General features: G+C 40.4%; 5 protein-coding genes and 4 long non-coding RNA genes across 14 annotated transcripts; 5 read left to right on the forward strand and 4 right to left on the reverse strand.

Annotated features, from left to right (window-relative positions):
• Window positions 1–416: 416 nt before the first annotated feature.
• On the forward strand, window positions 417–2,565 carry LOC124202124. The gene is made up of 6 exons (XR_006877926.1): window positions 417–564; window positions 678–940; window positions 1,008–1,293; window positions 1,361–1,606; window positions 1,690–1,872; window positions 1,944–2,565. It is a non-coding gene; the product is annotated as an uncharacterized LOC124202124 (long non-coding RNA).
• A 286-nt stretch (window positions 2,566–2,851) lies between these two features.
• LOC124202125 lies at window positions 2,852–3,951 on the reverse strand. 3 transcript variants are annotated; one of them, XR_006877929.1, is made up of 4 exons: window positions 3,855–3,951; window positions 3,668–3,762; window positions 3,443–3,589; window positions 2,852–3,050 (listed from the first exon to the last, which is right to left on the reverse strand). It is a non-coding gene; the product is annotated as an uncharacterized LOC124202125 (long non-coding RNA). The 3 variants fall into 3 exon arrangements; XR_006877928.1 differs by having other exon boundaries at window positions 3,870–3,922; XR_006877927.1 differs by lacking the exon at window positions 3,855–3,951 and having other exon boundaries at window positions 3,668–3,827.
• A 2,418-nt stretch (window positions 3,952–6,369) lies between these two features.
• Window positions 6,370–9,761, reverse strand: LOC124202128. 2 transcript variants are annotated; one of them, XR_006877930.1, is made up of 7 exons: window positions 9,593–9,761; window positions 9,260–9,430; window positions 8,319–8,491; window positions 7,485–8,151; window positions 7,287–7,422; window positions 7,005–7,229; window positions 6,370–6,603 (listed from the first exon to the last, which is right to left on the reverse strand). It is a non-coding gene; the product is annotated as an uncharacterized LOC124202128 (long non-coding RNA). The 2 variants fall into 2 exon arrangements; XR_006877931.1 differs by lacking the exon at window positions 8,319–8,491 and having other exon boundaries at window positions 9,593–9,759.
• Window positions 9,264–11,042, forward strand: LOC124202126 (calcium/calmodulin-dependent protein kinase kinase 1-like). Its single transcript, XM_046598406.1, has 6 exons — window positions 9,264–9,403; window positions 9,481–9,632; window positions 9,699–9,752; window positions 9,837–10,059; window positions 10,131–10,244; window positions 10,332–11,042. The coding sequence occupies exons 1-6, from the start codon at window positions 9,316–9,318 to the stop codon at window positions 10,964–10,966; spliced, it is 1,266 nt and encodes a 421-aa protein (XP_046454362.1). The 5' UTR covers window positions 9,264–9,315; the 3' UTR covers window positions 10,967–11,042.
• On the reverse strand, window positions 9,834–14,031 carry LOC124202129. Its single transcript, XR_006877932.1, has 6 exons — window positions 13,787–14,031; window positions 13,505–13,591; window positions 13,074–13,292; window positions 10,306–10,615; window positions 10,107–10,239; window positions 9,834–9,961 (listed from the first exon to the last, which is right to left on the reverse strand). It is a non-coding gene; the product is annotated as an uncharacterized LOC124202129 (long non-coding RNA).
• On the forward strand, window positions 11,548–12,760 carry LOC124202127 (dr1-associated corepressor homolog). 2 transcript variants are annotated; one of them, XM_046598408.1, is made up of 5 exons: window positions 11,548–11,659; window positions 11,752–11,901; window positions 11,985–12,068; window positions 12,141–12,407; window positions 12,501–12,760. In XM_046598408.1, the coding sequence occupies exons 1-5, from the start codon at window positions 11,654–11,656 to the stop codon at window positions 12,603–12,605; spliced, it is 612 nt and encodes a 203-aa protein (XP_046454364.1). In that variant the 5' UTR covers window positions 11,548–11,653; the 3' UTR covers window positions 12,606–12,760. The 2 variants fall into 2 exon arrangements, with proteins under 2 accessions (XP_046454364.1, XP_046454363.1); XM_046598407.1 differs by having other exon boundaries at window positions 12,141–12,760.
• Window positions 14,032–15,657: 1,626 nt separating the features above from the next.
• Window positions 15,658–17,291, forward strand: LOC124202137 (nucleoporin NSP1-like). Its single transcript, XM_046598431.1, has 6 exons — window positions 15,658–15,797; window positions 15,902–16,018; window positions 16,085–16,291; window positions 16,367–16,579; window positions 16,653–16,856; window positions 16,949–17,291. Exons 1-6 carry the CDS (start codon window positions 15,735–15,737, stop codon window positions 17,156–17,158), a joined length of 1,014 nt encoding a protein of 337 aa, XP_046454387.1. The 5' UTR covers window positions 15,658–15,734; the 3' UTR covers window positions 17,159–17,291.
• LOC124202133 (ionotropic receptor 21a-like) lies at window positions 17,152–20,653 on the reverse strand. Its single transcript, XM_046598424.1, has 2 exons — window positions 20,516–20,653; window positions 17,152–19,830 (listed from the first exon to the last, which is right to left on the reverse strand). The coding sequence occupies exon 2, from the start codon at window positions 19,580–19,582 to the stop codon at window positions 17,651–17,653; it is 1,932 nt and encodes a 643-aa protein (XP_046454380.1). The 5' UTR covers window positions 19,583–19,830; window positions 20,516–20,653; the 3' UTR covers window positions 17,152–17,650.
• Window positions 20,618–22,430, forward strand: LOC124202136 (threonine-rich protein-like). Of its 2 annotated transcripts, XM_046598430.1 has the most exons (7): window positions 20,618–20,766; window positions 20,863–20,997; window positions 21,098–21,304; window positions 21,403–21,615; window positions 21,694–21,897; window positions 21,962–22,093; window positions 22,136–22,430. In XM_046598430.1, the coding sequence occupies exons 1-7, from the start codon at window positions 20,704–20,706 to the stop codon at window positions 22,241–22,243; spliced, it is 1,062 nt and encodes a 353-aa protein (XP_046454386.1). In that variant the 5' UTR covers window positions 20,618–20,703; the 3' UTR covers window positions 22,244–22,430. The 2 variants fall into 2 exon arrangements, with proteins under 2 accessions (XP_046454386.1, XP_046454385.1); XM_046598429.1 differs by having other exon boundaries at window positions 21,962–22,430.
• The last annotated feature ends 1,084 nt before the right edge of the window (window positions 22,431–23,514 follow it).

Raw genomic sequence — 23,514 nt, forward strand, 5'->3', positions numbered from 1 at the left:
CTCCAAAGACATAAGAACTCCTTTTTTAAATATTATTAAAAATACCCGACAACAGAACTCCAGTGCCCGACACTAGAACTCCACTACGCGACAATAGAACTCGATTTAAAATTCAATTGAGTTCTACTGTCGGGCATGAAATTTTTTTTAAAATCGTTGGAGTTCTATTGTTGGACATTTAAAATATTTAAAATTCAATGAAGTTCTATTGTCAAACATGAAAATAATTAAAGAATTTATTGGCTTATTTTATTATTTATTGAATTTATTATTCTCTTCATACCCCTGTCATGAGTCTACCCTTTTCCTTTTCGAGTTCATGAAAAATTGTTCAATTCGAACAATTTGAAGTCGGTGCTTACTAAATTCGGGTTTTCTGGGTTGATAAATTGGCCGCAAGGTGGCTTGATTGAGACAGCATGAGCACTTGGGCAGAGCAGCTGATACCTGCTTGGCTACAGGATGCTGTGGCTGTACAAATATGTGTGAATGTGCCACGTCGAAATTCTGATTTTGATTAAAAAAGAAAATGGAAGAAGCTCAACATTACCATCTAATGAAAAGGTAAACAGCTCTTTTATTTACATAAATTTCAGATTATCAACGAATGTTGTCGTGACATGATGCGATGCCCATGACAATTTATATTAGTATCTTTATTTTTTTTCATTCCTCAGTGCTGTCGAACATGTTCGTGGTTTTGTTGCAGCAAGCAGGTGAAAGGTGTAGTTAAATACAGTTTAGCTGTTGCATGGAGTCTGTGGTGCCTATGCTATCCTGGAGTGTTTAGTTGTTCTGACTGGTTCTGACGTATGGCTTTCTGACTTTCTCTCAGCTGCTAAGTTCTCAGTTGAAGAATTCTGTTGAACTGCACATGATCTGAAATGATGAGCACTTGACACTTGTATTTCATCAGAACTTCTTCTTTGGATTAGCTGAGGTATAGTTATCAGTCTGATTTTAACTAGTCATTAATTAATTGTTTACACTGGGTGATTTTTAAATAGGATACTTCACTAAAAGGAATCATCTTGCAAGGAAACTTGGTGCAGAAGTAGCTGATTGACCGTTAGTTTATTCTGGTTCTGAGAAACACATGACAAAAATTTGGAGAAGAAAAACAATCTCTCGGATTCATCACAGATTTTGCAGAATCCTAACAGAATAAGAAGGGAGTGTCCTACAGCTGAAATTGTGCCCCATTTTACCAAGTATTGCTGGCTCCGGTCAACATTTGGTCTAGTTGCGTAAGCATTTTTGCCAGTGAACAGTCGGAATATCGAAAATCTTTAAGTAATACGCAAAAATCTTATTTTTGTTTAAGCTTAAATTAAATTAAATTTCCAACTCGTTTTTACAGCAGTAATTGTAACGTGCCTTACCTGAGATCGCGAGTCATCCCATCCAGTTCATCCCAAGACCGCTATTTCATATGACTTGACATGCAGGATACGGCGAAAAAAACCATCGAGCGAATGATGTTGGACAGCAGCAACGCGAAGCGGCTTACCTCTGAAATATATGTCGAACGATAATGAAGTGGAAGTGAATGCTGCAGTCCTTTCCGTTTTCTCCTCTACAAATCAGTCGCTCTGCTTAAAGCCAAGTTAGTATAATCAAGTCCTCCTGAGTCCAGGCCTGTACACAAGTCCTTATAAACAAGGTGACTTTTATTTTTTTAATTTACAGGTTCCAAATTAAATTACAGGTTTCTAAATTGGCATGATAGACTTAATGATAAGTACCTTTCCTTTCAAGAAAGATAACAAGACAACATTTAAGAAAGACAACAAGGTCCCTTGTTTAGCAACTAATGGCTGCTACTCTTGAATCTCCCTTTTTACTTCCTTAAACGGGCCCTCTTGATATGAGGTAATGTTTTCTGTCGCTACAATGTTATTAAAAATTTTTTTCATCCAAATAAATGTTCGTTCTGCTTACAGGGTAATCCTTCGCTACTTATCGTGGACTTCAACCATTGCTGGAAACCAACCTTGAGAGCATGCTGTCATTCAAGAATGATAAATTGTATTGTTAGTTAAATTACTAGTGCATATCTGGGCTCCCTTCTTTTCTGTGGCCCCGTTTCCCTAACTAAACACTAACCAACGCCCGCCGGTGGTCACTCGCCCGCTGTGAAACCAGGAGGAGGGGAGGGCTCTGGTCGAACGGGGACTTGGAAGGCGCATGATCCGATGAAAACTTTTGGAGGGTCATGAGTCTAACCCGGAAGCCTAGTATGACTACATCTCCCCGGAAAAACTTGCCTCGTACTTCTCTCTTCTTCTCGGTCCAGATACTATCTCTGGGGGCCGTAGACAAAACCTATAACAGCATGTGCGAGTTTATAAGATGCAGCCCACTACCCAATGAAAGAAAAAGCCGTGGATTTGTTTTGCGGACATCTGCGTCAGTCACGCAGATTTCCGTACAAATAGTCCATCGTTTTTTGTCTCATTGCCGCAGCGGTGGTGGCGGGTTTGCAATAAACTCGTACAGTAGAAAAACGTCTTGAACCGGACGCTCTGTTTATTGAATTATTGAAATAAAAATAAAAAAAAGTTGTATTGAAATATAACTTTTTTATTCATTATGACATTACATTGTTTTTGGCTTAAACATTGGTTTATGTGGTTTAGGGTATAAATTTGAGGATTAAAAGGTGTATGTTTGTGGGGCTTGAAGAATTGGAAGGTGTAAGTTTGTGGGGTTTGGAGATTAATTGGTAGGGAAAAGTTTGTAGTTTTAAATTAACTTTTTTATCCAAACTTGAATTACCCCCTCCCTCCAACATCCTCCACTTTCCTTTCCCAATCCCGAAAACATGTTTATTACTTGTGGACATAAACAATTAAGCATCCCCATATTTCTTTTTTGTTCCTTCTTAACAAATTAACGGTGAACTACATTAAATAATTATGTAACTTTGGTAACACGACAGCAGCACTAAGGAACGGCTAATTGAATTTGATGCAGAAAGATCTATCACCAGCATAGGCTGAAACAACGTACCACAGCGGACAGCAACTACGCGAACATACAAGATAAACCTGTAACCGAAATGAAATGAATTAAATCTTCACTATCAATGGAAATGCTGTCTGAAAAGACAAATTAATGACACTAGCTTTAGTGGTTTTAGTTAAACAAAAAAATTCTGAAAACAATATCTGATCATTGCTATTGTTGAAACTTAACAAGATGTGTGATTTAAACTACAACAAAGAAGAAAGAGAAGCTAAAACTTAAACGGGATGTTAATTCTGTTTTTAAAAAATCAATTACTTACAAGCAGTGAATTCTCATGTGACGATAACAAAAATTACACAAGTAGAACTATAGCCTAACTATGAAACCTCAGATGAACCTCAGAGTCAGTTCAAAGCAAGCTTTTTGAATCAGCAATACCTTAATCTATCAATCTTAAATCTGTCAATCTTACCTTGTCCTAAATTAGAACAAAGTGGTGACTGGTGGTAAGTGGTAACCATAAAATTATGAGTAGCAGCATTTTCTTGCTGTTGTCGCAAAATAGATAGCATCAAAGAATTAGATCTGGCGAAGGCATCAATATCTTGAAGATTTACAACTTGAAAGGGAAAAATTAATGTGAACATTATTGTCTTGAAAAACAGTAATTCAAAATATTTTTGGTAAAATAACTAACCTGCAACAGAAATGATTTTGCTTCAGAAGACATAGGTTGTGAGCTTGCATTTTTGGATTAGACCATTTCATTTCTATTGTCACGAGCAGTTGTACCTAGTTGGCCAGGTACATGAAAGTCAAGAAGTAGTAAAAGTTAGTCAAGAATGCAGTAAGAATTTTTAGCTGAAGAATGTTTTATCTATTACTTAAAAACAGTTAACTTGTTATCCGATCTCCGTTGTTAAACTTTTTAAGTAACTTATGAAAGTTACGACGTGTAATCACTGTAATGTAATGTCATGTGACTCATGTCTGTCTGTGATTGACTGTGCAACCATCTTAAGATTCAAAACTCATTACTAGATGTCGCCAGAGTCGCCAATGTTGTTCGTTCCTGGTGAAACGAGGCGAAATGAGCGAAACAAATTTTTGCTTATATTATACTTATTCCTGTGATTTCAAATACCAAATTGAACTTCGTATCTTATGTAGGTTTACATGGTTTATCTTTATCTAGTTTTCTTATTTTTATATTGTACCAACTTATTTCTTCAAATTCTAGATGCATTACTGACAGTCATTCCAACTCCAACAAGTTGTCTAAGGGCTCAGTCAATTTCCATCCATTAGATCTTCATGCTGTCAAAAGCCTAAAACTCAGATTTGAAGCACACACATAGTGGAATACAAATGTGCCGAGATAAGGTATTTCCCCATTACTGCTACCAGACCATTACAATTAAGATTTTCATACAACATAGGTATTCTTGCTTATGACGAACCATAGGATTTTTTCTGAATCTCGCAATTTTGGTGATGTACCCTGGAACAGCATGTTTGTTGTTATGGCTGTTTTTACTTCAGTTTAGAAGGCAGCCCAGCTAAGAGATAGGTAGAGTTTAATTTCTTATAGGTAAATTTGTGTAAATTTGTAAATAACATAGAGAATTTCCTTGTCCCATTTCCACTTAAGAGTTTCAGTGACATGAAGAGTGTGAAGTGAACCACCTATCACCTCCTACTGCAATACTTCATCACACTTTCTTTAGCATCAGGAAATTTATCTCAACATGTGGAGTAAGGCTGTTAGTTGCTGTAAATTCCAATTATACGGTTTTGTCATCATGAACATTTCAGTGTGCTCATAGAAAAGGTAAAGATTGATATGCTTTATTCATTTTTATATTTTCATTAATGTAAAACATTTTTTTTTACAGAGCACGCAGTTTCTTTGTGGAATCGTGTGGTCCTCTAACGGGTATTCTTGAGCCAACGCTGGCTTTTGTCCATGACCAACGCTCCATCCTTATCTTCCCGACGTAAGCTCATCCAGCTTCTGCTTCATCGCTTTGTACACAAAAATACAACTTGTCTTTCCTCACTGACGAGTTGGAACACTTCAGTGGTCGCTTCCGTGCCGCTGTTACACACCCGCAGTCACTCACCACGGGATTATGCCCAGGTACCCGACAATTTACTTATTTTCGTAGATTATCTATTCTAATAGTATACTTACTTGTGTCTGTAATAATTCCGAAATCAGGCCCTTCTTGCGCGCTTAAGTGTTACTTAGACGTTTCTTTTTTCTAACGCTAGATGGCTTTTCGATAATTGTCAGCTGTTGACAGTCAGTTTCAGTTACTTTAAAATCTCTTTAACCAATTATCGGCAGCTGTTGTGTGGAACTTTTTTTGTGAAAACTGACGATAACTATTCCCCCAATAAAGCTCACTTGTTAGATTTTTAATAATGTGTTTTTTTTTCTACTTCCGGTTTTCTGATTTCAGCCAGTAGTTAAGTAAATATTCATTCGACGCTCAAAAGAACCACAAATTCGTGATCCTCGTCAAATTTGTGATAAAGTTCATGTTTTTTTTTTGTATGTTTTCGTACTTCCGGTTTTGAAAATTTTCCTGAACTATAGTTCAGGAAAATTCTCGATTTTGGCCAAATTTTTGATTTCGTTTAAATGATACCTATTCGACCCCAAATTTCATGGAGATCACGAATATGTGGTTTAATTTGTCGACAGCTCAATGGTTAAGGCGCTGTGGTTACTTCCGGTATACTTCCGGAAATTTTTTGAATAACTAGCAACTGAGCTTTGTTCTGTTTACAGTTCTCAATATTGCAAGCTTGATTTAAAATTTTAAAAAATGCAACTTTAAATCTTTGAGCTAAAAAAACCAGATCAATGTACCTACATGTATTAAGTAACTTTTATTAGCATGTAACTAAATAAGAATTGTTTTCTCTTTATTCAGGTAATGCAGAGGAAACGTCGAGATGATGGACACCAAAACATCTTCGTTATCTCCAAAATGTCAGCGCGGATCATCATTTGTTGTTGGTAATGTTTTCGTTTGTGTTAGTTAACTCGTTGACTGTCACGCCTTTGTCCCCCCCCCCTACCTCCTTAGCACGGGCCTCCTAGAGGCCTTCTAATAGCGTGCATTCCATCTTCCCCTATCACCCCGGACTTGTCAGCAATGGCAAGTCCCACCTTGGTCATGGATCCTTCAGACATGGCGCGTAGAGAGTAGAGAACAACCTACGGGTTGTATGGCGTGGCAGCCAACGGGTTAACTTAAGTGTATGTATGTATTTATGCATGTATGTGATTGTAAAATGTGGTGGAATTGTGGGTGGAGGTGGGACAATAAAGCAATTCCTTTTAAAGTTTTTTGTTTGCTGTGTCTTATAACTTAAAATAAAATCATGTTTAGCACTTGACTGGTATATTTCTTACAACTTTAAAGTTTTATATAAGTTATAGGCAGAAGTGACTGATGTGAGTGACTATCTGCAACTCCTGTGGCACAGCATTTCAGAACACCAGCACAGCTACTTTCTTCAATCGTGTATCAGCTGCATAATCAGATCTCTCAACTGGAAATAGGCTGCAAAACCACTGCAGATTGAACAGCACAGGCATAGTTTAAGTATCACCAAATCCTATGGGGAAAAAGGAATATTATTTTCCATGATCAAACTTAAGATGCAAAAGAAATTGTGTAAAACAAATGACAGATTTTTTTCCAAGATAAGATTCCATTCATTGGCAAATAAAATTTTAAATGAAGATTAAATCCCATGAAAAGAGAATTCTGTTTAAGTGTTAGAAAAAGTTGATAATACAGAGTGGAAATTTTTGTTCTAGTTTAATCAGAATAAAATTGTTAACTCAAAGGAAGCTGATCACTATATGATATCTTTCACGGAAACTATTATTTGGAAGCAAGAAATAGCACCACTTATTGTCTACATCAGATCAGAGTTTACTTGTCAGTTGAATTAAAAAAAAAAAAGATGCAAGACTTCCCAAGTTGCAACCAATAAATGCCATTTCAACTTACCATTTCAAAAAGTCTTCCTGCAATGACAGTTTATGACACTTCAGGATAACACAAGCTCGATAAACTGCATGCAGCAGCTGCAGCTCAACTTGACTAGATCACACCTTTCACCAGCTGGCTGCAACAAAACCACTGTGGCCATCATGTCAGCCATGGAGCTCAGAATTTGTTGAGTTCTCACATTCTGCAACAGTTAAGCAACGGGATCTCCAACCTGAACACCAACTAATAAAATCCATAGCATCATTGCAGGGAAATTGATCAGCAAAATTACTCTAATACCTCTGTAGTGTTTCTGTGTGAGATGAGACGTACATCCGAACAGGTACAGCTAACAACGGACAACGTTTCGGCAAAATGGAAAGCAGTGTCCACGTGATCGTTTATTTGGCCAAGTGGAAATGATATGCCAGATTGCCTGTAAATTCACACAGCAACATCTAGGTTTTATTACATTGAGAAATCCAAACTAGAATTTACCCATTAAATTTCAATGCTGAAAATGTAGATCGACAACGCAATTCCGTAACAAATTTGGAATACCTTTTCACTTGGCGTTTCGGAACCAAAGTGGCGAAAATTTCGTCCTCACTCAAAGAGACTCGCGTCATCTGGCGGCTGGGGGACAACTTGATTTTAGCCACCTACTGACGAGCCAACAGATTCCTCCGCGATCACCACGTTTGACTAAAAATCGAAAACACTAAAAAGTAAAAACGAACACAACGCTCTTGAAAGCATCAGTTTTCATTTTTGTAAAAATGTGTCGCTGGACGATATTGGTGATTGGCAATTGCTGGCTCGCCAAAATAATTGGAAATTGAGTTTGGAAATTAAAAATTCTGACTTAAGTTTGAGATATACTTAATGAATTTAATTCCATTGGTAACCTGTATTTTGAATAAGTTGAATACAAATACTTAGTAAATTTCATTAAAAATAATGTATTATTTTCCTATTTAGTTTTTTTTTGGGTAAATATCGATAGGAAAGCGCTGCAACAATCCACAAGTAGGAGCACGAGGAGGGACGTAGGCAGGACGGGGTGGTGCCCAGTAGACTGGTGCAGACGGGACTTGGTAGGCCGGGACCGAATATGAAGAGTACGATGGCTTGTATTCAGGGTATCTAGCCTCAGCTGGCGTTTCTGAATTTAAAATATAAGTCAGTAAGTTTTCAATGCCAAGGCGTTTGATTTTTAGAGATCCGCGCAACTTCGTTTTATCTCTACCTTCATAAAACTAATGAAAGGGAGCGAGCAGGTAATAAGTGCGGTAGGAACTAGGAAGGATAACTAAAACACGGCTAGATAACCTTTTGCCTTCGTTGCTTATCTAGTTATCTTCCGGAGCACTAATCAAGACACGAAACGGAAGCGGAAACGTCAGCTGTTCACCAATTTGATAGCCCATTTCATTTTTGAAAAGAAACGATTGGTCGATTGCTCCACACTTCCTTCTGCCGTTTCCGGCAACGCACGTCACAACCTACGCATGGGAAAAATTATTTGCATTAACAGAGAGTCGATTTTAGTTTCCATTTTTCTTGAATTTTTGTTCCGATTGTTCAACACAGAATAGCTTAAAATGTCATTATCAAATGAACTTTGAATTGAGATGTGAGGGGAAGCATTGGACTTGGTTACTTGTTATTCATTAAACAAAACCTTATAAAATTTGTAAGTGGTGCTGAACCACACCTTATCGATGGTTAAACGGGGACGAAACATTTGTTGATACAAGTTTCCGTTGTTGACTGAAATTCCGGGAAATGGGCATGGACTGATTAAAATAAAATTTCAAAGAAAATAGAAACATACGTACGCACCAAGAAATTGTGAAGGTCATTGCCTGTCTTAAATAGATGCGTGTTGTGTTTCAGCTCGTTACGCAGGTAAACGCTTCAGGTGCTTTTTCTTTTACAAACGTGTTTTTTTTACAGATTGTCATTTTAAAAATACTCAAAGGTATTTTTAAAACTGCTTAAATAAAAATAGCTCCTCCCCTGCCCCAAATGCAGTATTCATTTCACAATTTTAAAAATCACCCTAAAATAATAGTTGCCGATAGATTATTCCCGCCCGGGGCTCCTGTGATGGTTGATTTTGAAATTACATCTCTTTTACTTCCCAAGTCCGTATCTTTTATTTTCTGCGGTGCGTGTCTGCGGGGATTTTTTTTTACTTTTAAAGAAACCTGTTGCGTCAGTTCCCTTTTGCTCGACAACCAAAACAAAAAGAAGTTCATTCACTTCACCTGCGAGACGCGTGCAGTGGAGAAGTTTCTTGTGGCTCGGCAACACATAAACACCAATGGTCATCCTGTTAGTTTTTCCCTGTGCCTTGGTGATTGTCGGCCTGATTAAATTCTCGATGCTGCAACGACCAAATTTTGCATCAGGTACATTTTTTTCTTCTGTATTTCGACCTATTGAAACAAGTTAAATTAATTTGGTAACACATTTTACACACCACTAGAATGCTGCAAGACCTCAGAGGGAGACGAATCGTCAAAGACCATTCACCCAAACTCGTGCCCCCGTCTCAAATATATTCGGAAGGTGAAAATTGATAAAAGCGAAAGACATACCCAAATCAACCAATACTCGCTAAGGGAATTTATCGGCCAGGTAAGTTCGCTGTATTCCAGATAATCTTGATTTAAAATAAAACTAACAGTTATCTACATCGTCTAGGGATCCTATGGAATCGTCCAGTTGGCTTACAACAAATTCGACAACCAAAACTATGTATAGATTTTATCACCAAGTGAAATTATTGGAAAATCTGACTGGACATTAATTAATTAAAATTCCACCTTTTTTTAAAATAAGGCCATGAAAATCCTTTCCAAGAAGAAAATGTTGAAAAGGGCCGGTTTCTTTGGTCGACTAGCTCCGCAAAGAAAAAAATCTGATAAAGGAAGCACTGGATCGACATCTCATCCGCTGGATCGCATCTATCGTGAAATCAACGTTCTTAAGAAATTGAGCCATCCTAACATTGTCAAATTAGTGGAGGTGTTGGACGATCCAGTTCAAGACAATCTTTACTTGGGTATTAGTATTGGCAAGCACTTAAAGTTAAGAGTAAATTATAATTACCTTATTCATTTGGAAAAATTGCAGCTTTTGAATTACTTGATCTGGGAGCAGTTGTGTCGGATGAGCCGAACGGAAATCCGATGGAAGAAAATCAAGCCAGGATACACTTTCGGGATTTGTTGTTAGGAATTGACTACCGTAATAAAACAAATTTGTTCATTATAATTATTTTGAAATTAAATTGTGTAAAGTTACTTACGTAATTTGTATTTGTCAAATGATCAGTGCACCGCAATCACGTCGTCCATCGTGACATCAAGCCAGCCAATTTGCTTCTCGGCTGTGACGGAAGGTTGCGCATTGCCGACTTCGGTGTCAGTTGCGAGTTCCACGGAGCGGAAGACATTGTGCTGGAAACCGCGGCCGGAACGCCGGCTTTTCACGCTCCGGAAGCACTGGCGGGCTCGGGTCAATTTCACGGCAAGGCAGCGGATGTTTGGGCCATGGGGGTCACTCTCTATTTTCTCGTCTACGGAGCTCTGCCCTTCAGTGACTCCAACATCTCGGCCCTGCAAAAATTAATTCAACATAAAGAATTAAGATTTCCGGACGAATTAATCACCTCTGACCAACTGAGGGATTTGCTTAGGCGCATGCTGGACAAAGATCCGAGCCGTAGGATTACCGTATCAGAGATGAAAGAGCATTCGTGGGTGACTTGTGACGGGACCTGGCTGTTTCAAGAAGAGGAAAACAATTGCAATATCGATTGTTTTGATAATATTGTCATCGACGAATCTCCGCTGTATCCACCAGTTTTCTCTGTTCCTTCCATCCCGTACCTCAGTTCGCTGACTCGTCTAATGAAAACAATGTTTCTCAAACACTCTTTTCATCTTCCCTCTTTCAAATTCAGTTAATTCATTATGGCCACTATTAGAGAGATGTCGCTGCTCCTGGTGGGTATCGATCGTACAAATATACATACATACAGAAGCTTCGGTGTTATTATGGAATTGAAATTCGTTCTTTATAAGGAATAAACAAATTCAACAGATAAATATAAAAAAGAAATCGTTTTCATGCATGTACGCCAGCCAATGAATTTACCTTAAAAAAAATGACAGAAATGCTTTCGGATCCCGATTAATCAACACATAACTAGCACAAGCTGGAATATAAGTTGCAATTGCGCAAAAGATACAGTCACGAATTTTGAAATTCTTTTACCCACCCTCCACAACAGTCTAATTTATGTGGCTCAACATAAATGACACTTTCACCCTTACACCCATGTGACTTTTACTGGTTCCGACTTCCATTCACCAGGTGCTCCAGTTGCCGTTGACGAGCTGAGATTGAAAGCACCGATTTAAGAGAACTTTTGGAATTATTGGGCAACTGAAGTCAAACTGGTTCCCGTCATACAACGAGAACCATTGCGCTTTCTCAAAAATCTCATTTCGAATGTGAAATATCCTTTTATCGTAAAAACGAACCCCCCACTATAATGGGTGGCTCTGTATAAAAGACGGCACAGTCACTGTCAAATGCACAGTCAAACCGATTGAACTATCTTCACCAACTCGCAGTTCTTATTTTCCAGTATGAAGGTAAAATTAAATAAAATTTATTCCTATACAGTCGTATAACCGAAAAAACACAATTGAATTACGTCGTCTAACTGTTAAATTGGTAATTTCAGTTCGTTATCCTCGCTGCTTTGTTGGCTGTATCTGCCGCGTCCTATAATAATAATAAAGCGCCGGTTAACTTTGGTTCATTGGCTTACTCCGACTCAGCCAACTCTGCACCCAATTATCTCACATCAGTTAACTCGGTTAACACCGAAACGGTTCGATAAACATTTCAAGACTACATACTTTCGTCTAATAAATACAAATAAGATCCTATTTAACCAATTCTCATGAATCGTAGGTTTATTCCACGCCGATTACCCCCGTCCTAACTTATTCTGAGGTTGATAACGTTTCGCCCGTCTCTGAACCAGCAGACTACGAAGTAACTACAAACAAATCGAGAAATCTAACAGTAATTTAACGTGTCACTCTTTTTCGCATGCCATAATTTCAGACTACTGAAGCCGGTGCAAATGAAGAAGAAGAAGAAGAAGAAGAAGAACACGACGAAGAGAATGAAGATGATGACGATGAGGATAGTGAGAGTAAAAATGAATCAGAATCTACCGATGGCCAAAACAATGAGGATTACGGTGATGGAAATGTAAACGCTACTTCGACCGTCGGTGGTGGTGAATATGAGCATACAACTGCCAGCACTCACGTTATTACCTCGGCTTACAAGGAGCCCGAGTACAGCACAACGTCCATCCCCGTCGTGGTTGTCTCTACTCCGGCCTACCAAACTCCATCTACCACCGCCGTTCCGGTTTACAAGGAGCCCAAGTACAGCACAACGTCCATCCCCGCCGTGGTTGTCTCTACTCCGGCCTACCAAACTCCATCTACCACCGCCGTTCCGGTTTACGAAGCAAAAGATAAATTCTTGCCTTATTGGCTGCGCCAGCGTAATTACTAGAGTTCATTTTAACGAAGAAAAAGTCTACACGTCTTCATTTGAACGCTAAATTTCCTACGGCCAAACTAATCTTGTGCTACTTATTGTAATTGTAATATTCCTACTAAATGAAAGAGATATATCAGTTTTGCTAACAATAAAGAATTTTATCCAGACGTAACGTATTGCTGCATATTGCCCAAAGAGGAGGTGCCGGTGTGGTGGCAGGTACCTCTTTGTCATAAAAATTCAAGTCGCACTTCGCTTGAAGTGTTAAATCAGACAATTGAAGTTCAAATATGGGGCCTGATCTCTAGTCGTTCTACAAAGATATTTAACGAACCCTTACTGAGTATAAGCAAAAATAGCAAGAGAAAACAGTTTCAGTCAAACGCAGAGCTCAGGAATCGTATCGTACTCAGAGCTAACGATTTATAATAAACGCCCCCAAATAGTCGAAAAGGAAGAATGATGACAAATTCGTCCTACCTTTGAGCCTGGGAAATACGGCAAGGCATACACAGATGCTCCGTCCTCTGAAGAGTTGAATCCACCAGGCGGAATAAGGAAAAGGGCGTCCTCGTGAATACACCCACACTCACATGGGTGTACACGAGGACACTTAAAGAAAGGGGAATAAGAAGAGATCCGTAATTTGGACGACATCGGTTGTTTCTCCAATCAAAAGGGATGCCGGATGCTGTTTATCTAAATTTAAAAAAAAAAAATATGTTACGAAAAATATTTACAGAAATAACAAGTATTCAAGTAAGAAAAAGTTGAAAATGAGACAGTGAGTAAAACCTAGCTGGTAACAAACAGGAGAATTAAAGGTTTCCATGTAATACACTGCAGTTATGCAATGCATCATGAGAATATCTAGTAGACCACATGTTAATAAAAGTATCGAAAATCATTACCCAAATGATGATATTTGTTGCAGATGACAGGTCTAGTACAAGCCTGGCATATCTTGTGGCTTAGGATGGCTGGCTCAGGCGTCAAATCTGCACAAAAGGAAACAAATTACATAGTGCAAATAAACTGCCATGCATCGAAAAAAGGCTTAGACGATAAATGCTATTTGTCAAGGGCTAACATTTAAAGAATTTGGAACAGGTGTAACTCTTCTATTTAAGATCTCATAATCGTTCTATTTCTATTCTTCATTTCTTGAATTTTTTTTATTATCTTTTATTTACCTGCTATGGAGCTTGGAATATGGATCTCTGCATGGAGTGTGTGCTAAGCAATTCTATAAGAGACGCGACCAGAGTAGGAACGACGACCACATTTTCGTAATTTTATTTGCTGTGCTATTTTTCGAGCAGCCACGTAGGAACGTTTTCAAAAAGAGAGATTATTCTATTTTCTTTGTTATCTTCGTCTCTTTTTCGAAACTTTTAACGTGCTTAACAAAACGAAAGCAGACGAGCAGACGACACTAATATTCTAATTAGCCGTGCTTAAGAATTAAAATATCGATAATTAAAAATCGACTCCTCCCCTAAACGCCAAATCGCTCAAATACGATAATAATAGCGGAATGAAGAATTTTATCCGTATTGCACAATAATTAAATCATTTAAATGTATTACTTTTTTTGCACGGTAACGTCTCCCAACAAATTGTTCTCGACTGATGGTTAATAATATTGTTCACCATCAGTCTCGTTTCAGCAGTTTTGTTCACCAGCAGGTAGGATCTATTCTATACTAGTGATAACTGCGATTCATGAAGTGGCCAACGCCCTTCAAGTTGCCGTGTTCTCTTTCACAATAGAGACAGTTAATATCGCGTTAACAAGATTTTGACGACGACGGACGCGTCGATAGTTGGCATGTGACGAATCAATTAGCCCGAATAGAACGTAGTATAGACATCTATCGAAGTAATCAAGATTATGACGGAAGAGAAACACCCGTCTTGTTTCGATCTCCGATAATTAGATTCCTTGTTGTATCAAAATGATCAAAAATATTTACTGCCACTGTCTGCTCCGATAATTAGAGGAAATCGTTGCTTGTCGTCGATTGATACTAACAAAGACAGAAACTATAATCACGTTTTCATCGATTTCACGAGCTCTGCGGCCGACTTATGAAAGGTAGAGCATACTGGGGCCAGGTAAAGAGGAGGCTGAAAGCGGAATCTGCTGTAGAATAGGGACGATAGCGAAGAAAAGCATAATTAAAATTATCGACTAGAAATTAAAGTAAAAACAATAACGGAATTATCAAGTCGGATAGTTGAGTTGTCAAAGCGACAGATTGCTAACCAGTTAGCTAGAGTTCAAACCTTGCGACAGATATCTGCGGTTGTCCCAACAAACCTCCTCGGGCTGTTGGGGCCTACAGTGGCACGGGAGTTACAAATCATGTGACCTATTCCTAGCCAGATTGCAGTAGATGAATCTTCACCTTGATTGTGATGAGGACGGTGCCATATTCCATGATTCTGTCGAGCTCCTAGTGGGCGAGGATGGCGTGAGGAGACCATGGCACCGACATTCCTTTTGTAGATTCAAATTGATTAATGCTTAGTTAAATTTTTGTTGCTCCTCTACGGAACCATGCGGAGTCACCAATGTTAAAATTTATAATAATAAAACCAAATAAGTCGCTTTCCTGGAATTATTTTGCTTTTTTAAAAAGATAATTTTCACCGCTAGAAACTTCAATTTGAATTCATTTTTACCTGACGCTGCCCAATAATGTGCGTCATTGACATATTTGTTTTGCGCTTATTTGTGGAATAAATACCGCACGAACCACACGAAAACAGGTAAGGCCAATGGACAATGGGGCATGAAACTCGTTGCTGGTCTATATTTGCATAGTGATAACTCAGCAAAATACAGGTACAATAAGATTCGTGTTACCAACGCTTGAAATCTGTGAGTAATATTACCGCATCCAGATGTGCGGTTAGATTTGGACTTTACACAGACGTCAGCCGAATTCATTTTCAAAGAAAATTTGGTTTTCCCTTTTTTGCTCATGGGATCTGTTGTGCTGACTGACCACAGATACATAATCAATTTAAACTAGAATGACGTGTTCATAAATGATGGGTATAAAAGACGGCTGAAATCCGCTTAACTATCACAATCCTTGTGTAGTATCCAATCGAGATATAGACATCTACAAAATGTTCCGCTACGGCCTTTTATTGCTGATCGCTTGCAGCATCGCTGCAGTTGCTGCGGAAGAGGTAAAATTCCATTTTAATTAGATCTAATATAATTTGATTAAATAAGCTAAATAAGAAAAGAATTTTAAAATATGTTATAACTTGTGGAACCATTTTCAAAATAGTGGAATGGCGAAGACAGACAACTGGCATGTGCTGGAACTTTGGTCACCAACGCTGATGGAACACGATCATGTGTCACGCAAATCGGTGTCTCTAGCACTGGCTACCCCATCTACAAAGTAATAAATTGTTAGCAAACAATATTTGATATCTAATGCTATTTATTTTTAATATGGAAAATATAGGTTACCAACCAGAACACTGGAGTCACCACTTACGTCACACAGACCGGAGTCAGCCCTACTGGCCAGCCCATCTTCAACACCTCTAACACTTACCCGATGACCAACTACGTCAACACCTGCACCGGCACACTGGTGACTAATAGCGACGGCACTCGATCCTGCGTTACCCAAGTCGGCACATCCAGCCTCGGCTACCCCATTAACACCGTACATAATTTTAAAAGAATTACACACATTATAGTTTTTACTCACAAATTTAACTTTTTGATCGACACGAAAAAGGTGACCAACTTGAACACTGGTGTCACCAGCTACGTCACACAAACCGGCGTGAACGCATCCGGCCAACCGGCTTACAGCGTGACTCCTACCTATCCTGCCAGCACCACCACTGCTGCCACTACCTGCGCTGGTACCACGGTGACCAACAGCGATGGCACTCGATCCTGCGTGACTCGAGTTGGAACCTCCAACACCGGCTACCCCATTAACCAAGTAAATCATTGAGATGTTACCTGCAATTCACATTTCTAAATAAGTTGTAAAATGAATAATTTAATCATTAAAGGTGACCAACTTGAACACCGGAGCCACCAATTACGTGCAACAGACGGGAGTGAGTCCCACCAATCAACCGACCTACTGCAAACCCGCTACGTACCCCGTCAACACCAACTACGCCTGTACTGGTACCACGGTGACTAATAGCGACGGCACTCGATCCTGCGTGACTCAAGTTGGAACATCCACCTCTGGCTACCCCATTAACCAAGTAATAAACAAATATTGTCTTTTGAACCAAATTTTTAGTCAACGTGATCCATCAGGTTTTCTAATACATTACTGTCATGTAAATATAAATAGGTTACCAACTTGAACACTGGAGTCACTAATTACGTGACACAAACCGGTGTCGACAGTGCCGGTCAGCCAACCTACAGCACGACTCCTTATTTCCCCACTAATTCTCTTGCTACCACGCTGGCTCCTGCCACTACCACGGCTGCTCCCCTGACTACAGCAGCTGTTCCTGTGACTACGGCTGCTCCCGTACCCAATCCATTTGTCTACTAAGTGTAACCGATTATCTCGCCAACCTTCAAACTAACAGTTAATTCGGTTAGAATGGAGACATTTTGCGAAATGGCATTCTTCTGAGACTTTCGTGCATCTTATTGCACACAAATATATTAATTGCTTGGGGTCATTGGTTGATTTAATTACTGATCTAAATGGTAATTTTTTTTTGAATATATTAGATGAAATGTTGTATTTCATTCGCACAATTAGGATTCTACTATTCATTAACTGATTTAGCGGATTCTAGAACATGTGTTTTACATTTAATAATTAGGTGAATTGCAACTTAATTTCTATTCTTCACTCAAAGTAGTGATGACACTCAAAATTGCCTACTATTTTAATATTTCAACGGCAAGTCTATATAAGTTATCTACAAATAACAGCTCTACAAATTATAATAGACGATTAAGTTTCCATTATTAGACTAAGCACAGAGAATCGCCTCTATTATGTTTGACTACGTCATAATTCAGATATAGTATCTTAGTCGAATGTGGCATCATTGTCAGCAAGAAAACGACGACACGAGACGTGATGATAGACGAGCTCGGCTACGAAGGCAACGACATCGATCGAATAGCAAATAAGCAAAAGGTAAAACACTCCTTCCAGGCTGTGCAGAGAAAACGGCTCCTTCTTCTTGTAGCGTTTGGTCGTGAAGGCGACTTCAGTGTGAACGACGCTGTCCAGCCAATGATCAATAATTCCAGCTGCGTTCAACTGATGAATAATTTGAGTCATGGCCGATTTGAACGGAGTCCCCGGCGTCATGGCAATCGCCACCGGGAACGAACGCAGACACTCCCGCATGACGTGAAGTCTTTGACGTGGGTCGACGCTGTTGATGGAGATGTTGCCCATCGTGCTGGGCACAACCATCACCGACAAGTACTTCAAGTAATGTTTGTTCTCGAAAATGGCGTTGACATTTTCCTGGCCCATCAGAACCTGGGCGGTCATATTGGGCGGGACTAATTTCAGCCGGTCGCCCAACTGGATGGTGTCGGGATCGATTGAATATTGCGCCAAATCCCGGACGAACGTGTTGTAGCCGTACGGCGTCAGATCGCTGCGCACCAACTGGGCGATGGTGTCGACCGGCGCCATCAGGATGGGACTCCTGGCCAGCCAGGAAATCAATCCCGTTCGGTAGACGGTGCCCAGGAGGAAGCAAAACAGCCACCAGTTGGATGTGTACACTCGAACGGGCCAGGAGGATCGCTCGTCGGAGCCGGAACGGGTTCCCGTGATGCTCTGGGCGTTGTAGATCATGGCCTCACCGAAAAAGCGCAACGGGTCGCGTGACCCGAACATCTTGTGGTAAACCAACGCCACTATCTGGATGAGTAAGCCGCCAATGACCAGGGAGAAAACGGTGGCCAGCCAGATGGATAGATCAAAGGGCTTGATGAGGGCGTACAATTGCGGCCAGATTTCCGGCGACGGAGTCAGAAAGGTCGAACAGGAAATGTCGTAAGGATAGCTGAATTCGACCTGTTCGATGTAGTGCACGGTCATGAAGACGTTGGCCACTCCCAAGGTTGTCACACCACGAGAGACTTCGCCAATGAGTCCCGTCCATTCGCCATTTTCCAGTTTGTTTCCCCATTTCGATCCGGGCTGGGCTGGCGATGAGAATACGGGACGGAAGTGGAGAACCTCTCCAATGACCCGGATCAAATTCGGGTCCCTGCCGCAAATCTGTTGGTCGTTATTAATTATTCCGTCCTTGCACCGGATGGTAGTCGGAGGTGAGAGGAATGTCGTGACTTTGACCTGGCGATTTCGGTAATTGATCGATCGATCAAACAAGATCCGTTTCTGATCGGCTTTCAAAAGGCCGCCGTCGTAGTATCCGGTGAGTTGTTCCGGTTCCATCGAAGACAGCGAACGATGACGAACAAATTTCAGGATCGGTTTGTTAACCAGACCGGTGTTGGAGTTCCAGGAGACGGTGTCTTGGACGAGGATGAGATCCAAATCGTTTTTCCAATTCAAAATAGCCGCGCTTTTGGCGGAGAAAATCAAACACGTTTTGGTCGAGTCCAGTTGCTTGGAAACGAATAATTTCAGGATGGAATTGATGGCCGACATCTCGGTTGATTGTTCGCTGATGAGAATCAGATAAGCGTCGGTCGGCTGCTGCTGGGCAATTGAAATGAACGAGTCGTCGATCGACGATAGTTCCATCATCACTTTAGGGACTTTGACGTCAAAAATCCAATCGCTGTTGTCGTCGATGTCATCTTTTGTAAAGAGGACTGTCAAGCTTTTCCATTGAAATCGACCCTTATCAGCCAATTGATGAACGAATTCCACTTTGAGATGTTTGTGACGGTCGAGACGATTCTCAGATGTACAGAACTTGAACTGCAACGCTGATAATAAGACAAGTAGCCGGATAAATCCTTCCATGACACTTACGATAAAATACGCCAGTGGACGCTGTGGAGACTGACCAATGACTGATGCGATATCTCACCAGTATATCGACGTTAATAGATTTTGAAATGAACCACACCTGAAACAATTTCAGTAATCGACCCACCGTTTTCCATCATCGGCGCTGTTTGGGAATCCTTTGAAGCGAACAATTCTGCTGGGTGTGTCGATTGTTCTCGGAATGATGCGCGACCTTTCAGCATTTCGGTGATGGACGTCCACTAGAATCAAAAATTAATTAAGGGCGTTAAGAGTTTTGGACTTTGGCTAAGTTTTGAGTTCCATCACAAGCATGCTACATCTATAGAGAACAAGATAATCTAAATTATCTCAATCTCTTCTAGGTCTACACACCAGGCAAATTAGCACTGGACAAAATTGATGGCAACGAGATTAAAAAAAATAATCGCTCATGATATATGGCGTCACTAAAACTGGATAAAAGTTAACTACGTTAACTATAAGATTTATTAAGTTATAGGGGGGAGTTTCTCAAGGACTTGCAGGGACTGTCATTTCGTTTAGTTCTTTTTGGGCGACAAGGGCGTGATTATTCCGTCAATCAAATTTTTAAATGAAATAGGAACAAAAATTGTCTAAATAGTTTCGGTCGCCAACTAAATCGCGGCAAAAAGATCGGCTATAGGCCTAGATTTCAGTTAACTGCTCTGTATCGCTAACGCAATGGGTGTTTTGATGTTTTTGGCCGTTTACACGGGCGTTTACCTATCCAAATTTTATCTGACCGCAGCAATTGAAAGGGATGCAGAAACATGTCGTGCGTCATTCTCGTTCCCTGTTCTTTGTACGCAGTGGGGTCAACTTAGCATATCGTTCCCTTCAACTGGATGGGGTATTTTATACTCAAAAACCTGAATTGAAATTTCTAAAGATTTACTCGGATACCTTTTGCTCAGCCGATATTTTTCTTCTGTGGTCGGTCAACCACAAGGAATCGATTGATGAACACCATGTGCGTCAAGAACAACGTATATAAGGGAATTCAAATCTTCCAACCGGCACACACTTGTTCGTTGCTAGTCTGATCTGATCGAGAAGTAGCCGAATCCACCGACTCGTCCAGCAAAGTAAAAATGTTTCGTTACGGCATTTTCTTATTGATTGCTTGCAGCATTGCTGCCGCCACTGCATTCGAGGTAAACTAAAATTACAAATAAATGTTTTAGTGTCTACGATCTACGAATAAACTTGCAAATAAATGTTTAATGTATCATCTTGAATTATACTTACAGTGGGACGTTGTTGCTGAAAGCGAAGTTAGCGAGAGGCAGTACACTTGCTCCGGCACTTTGGTAAGAAATGCTGATGGAACCACATCCTGCGTCACACAAATTGGAGTCTCCAGCACTGGTTATCCCATCTACAAAGTAAATCGATACACAATAATTTCAAATTTGGTCCCAAGAAAAAAGTTATAACCATCAGATTTCTATTTTATTTCTATTCCTATACGCGTTTCACGAATAGGTCACCAACTTGACCACTGGCGTTACCAGTTACGTGACACAGACCGGCTACAATGCTTATGGCCAGCCTGTTTACAGCGTGACTAGCACCTATCCCATGACCACCTACGTCAACACCTGCACGGGCACTTTGGTGACAAACAGCGACGGCACAACTTCCTGCGTGACCCAAGTCGGAACCTCGAGCCTCGGCTACCCCATTTACGCTGTAAGTGAACCAAACTACAACTTTTTAAAATTCCAGCTAATTTGAAAATTTGATCTTATAATAAAACTATTGTTTTGTTTTATTAATCCAATACGTAGGTGACTAACTTGAACACCGGAACCACCAGTTACGTGACACAGACTGGCGTGAGCTCCACTGGCACGGCCGTCTACAGCACCTCCCCCACCTATACTTGCGGAACCACCAGCTCCGTGACTACTTGCTCTGGAACACTCGTCACCAACAGCGATGGCACTCGATCCTGCGTCGTCCAAGTCGGAACTTCGAGCACTGGCTACCCCATCTACCAGGTAATAAGCAAAGGAAATTCATTTATCCATACCGTTCTCTACCCAATCCTATAAAAATCTAACGTTCAAATTAAACAGGTCACCAACCTCAACACTGGAACTACCACTTACGTTCAGCAAGTTGGCACCAACACATCTGGACAGCCCGTCTACAGCACCACCAGCGTCTACCCCGTCAACACCAGCTACACCTGCGCAGGTACTTTGGTAACCAACAGCGACGGCACCAAGTCGTGCGTGACTCAGGTTGGAACCTCTGTCAACGGCTATCCCATTTACCAAGTGAGTATTATTAACTGCCACCCTTCTGGGTTAGATTTAAAATTTGTCAATTCAAAAATGAAAGGTCACCAACTTGAACACGGGCGTCACCAGCTACGTTGAACAGACCGGCATCAGCTCAACTGGCCAGCCCGTCTACAGCGTCACTCCTTACTTCCCCACTGGTTCTCTTGCTACCACCACGGTTGCCACTACCACTACCACGGCTGCAACTACCACAACGGCTGCTCCCACCACAACGGCTGCTCCCGTAACAACGGCTGCTCCCGTAACAACGGCTGCTCCCATAACTACTGTTGCTCCCGTAACTACGGCTGCTCCCGTGCCCAATCCTTTCGTCTACTAAGTACCCGATTATCCCCAGCCTTTGAAGTAATAACAGTTAATAACAAACATGCGCTATCGACCTGATGCAATTTATTTGTATCATGCATAAATCGTGCTGTATTGACTTTCATACTTTGAGGTTCCCTGCTGTCAAGGTGATGGAAATAAATGGTTAAAACGCAAAAATATACAGAATTATCATGCAACAACGACTACTCATTCGAATGATCGTCTGATTTGTGTCTAGCGTTCCATAATCCGAATTTTTGACTTCTCATAAGTCATGCCATAGTAAATGGGGGTACGTTCCTTGTACAACTTCCATTAATAAGCGCCACGACATCCTTCCGCAACAATAGATCTAACCAATCAACGAATGAATTGGAGGAACTGTTTACAGGAAAACGCATAACTGTGAACACAAAAATTTAATGCTTAGGGTTTAGAATGATGATATCTCGTCGAATTATTGTTAGTATTGTCTCGATGCGGCCATTAGCGAGTTATTGAACGTCACACGCTATTTTGATTCATCAAAATGAAACAAAAATCCTAGGATAAGACCTTCGGGTTTCTTGCGCTTACGCAGCTTATACAAGCTTACAATCACTAAACATTGTCAGTGTAGTTTTACATATAACCGGTAGATGACCATACTTGATATTATTGTAAATAAAAGAAGAACTATCGCCAGGAAAAATTCTGGTTTACGATTCTTTTCTTCAACTTTCACGCTATTACCAAAAACTGCGGATGTCTCATAACACGTTAGTAAAACTGTTCATCTGTCAGAGACCCCCCAGACTTAATTCTCGATAGTGATTTAGAATTTTTGTTTCAATTATTATTTTCATCAAGGTTATACAATCTTAAGACTGCTGCAAACCCTTATGGCGTGTCGCAATAATTTCAAAAAGGGCCGGATTCAAGCTTTTGCGAATTTACATGTCTAACACAGACTAAAAAAAAAATTTCAAAATAAATAAGTGGACGCGCCTCCCTTATTTGATGTAGACATACACACTTGACCGTGTGCGTATATATGCATGCAAAAAGCTCCCGTCTCTGCCATCAGCGCCTGGGTGAACGCGGGAATGAGAATTTTGTTTCGTCAAAACGGATGGAAAGTAGTAACGCGCCGGCACCACCACTTTAACCGTAATGTAATAAACCATGAGAAAAGAAAAACAAAAAGTATCCGACAAGTGGATTGGTGTGTGTGTGTTCATCAATATTTACCCGTACGTGCTGCGATTTTATTGGCCCATCCCAGAAGCCACTTTCGCCCGG

The sequence above is a fragment of the Daphnia pulex genome, chromosome 9 (genome assembly GCF_021134715.1).
Source record: "Daphnia pulex isolate KAP4 chromosome 9, ASM2113471v1".
In the NCBI taxonomy this organism is placed as follows: Eukaryota; Metazoa; Arthropoda; class Branchiopoda; order Diplostraca; family Daphniidae; genus Daphnia; species Daphnia pulex.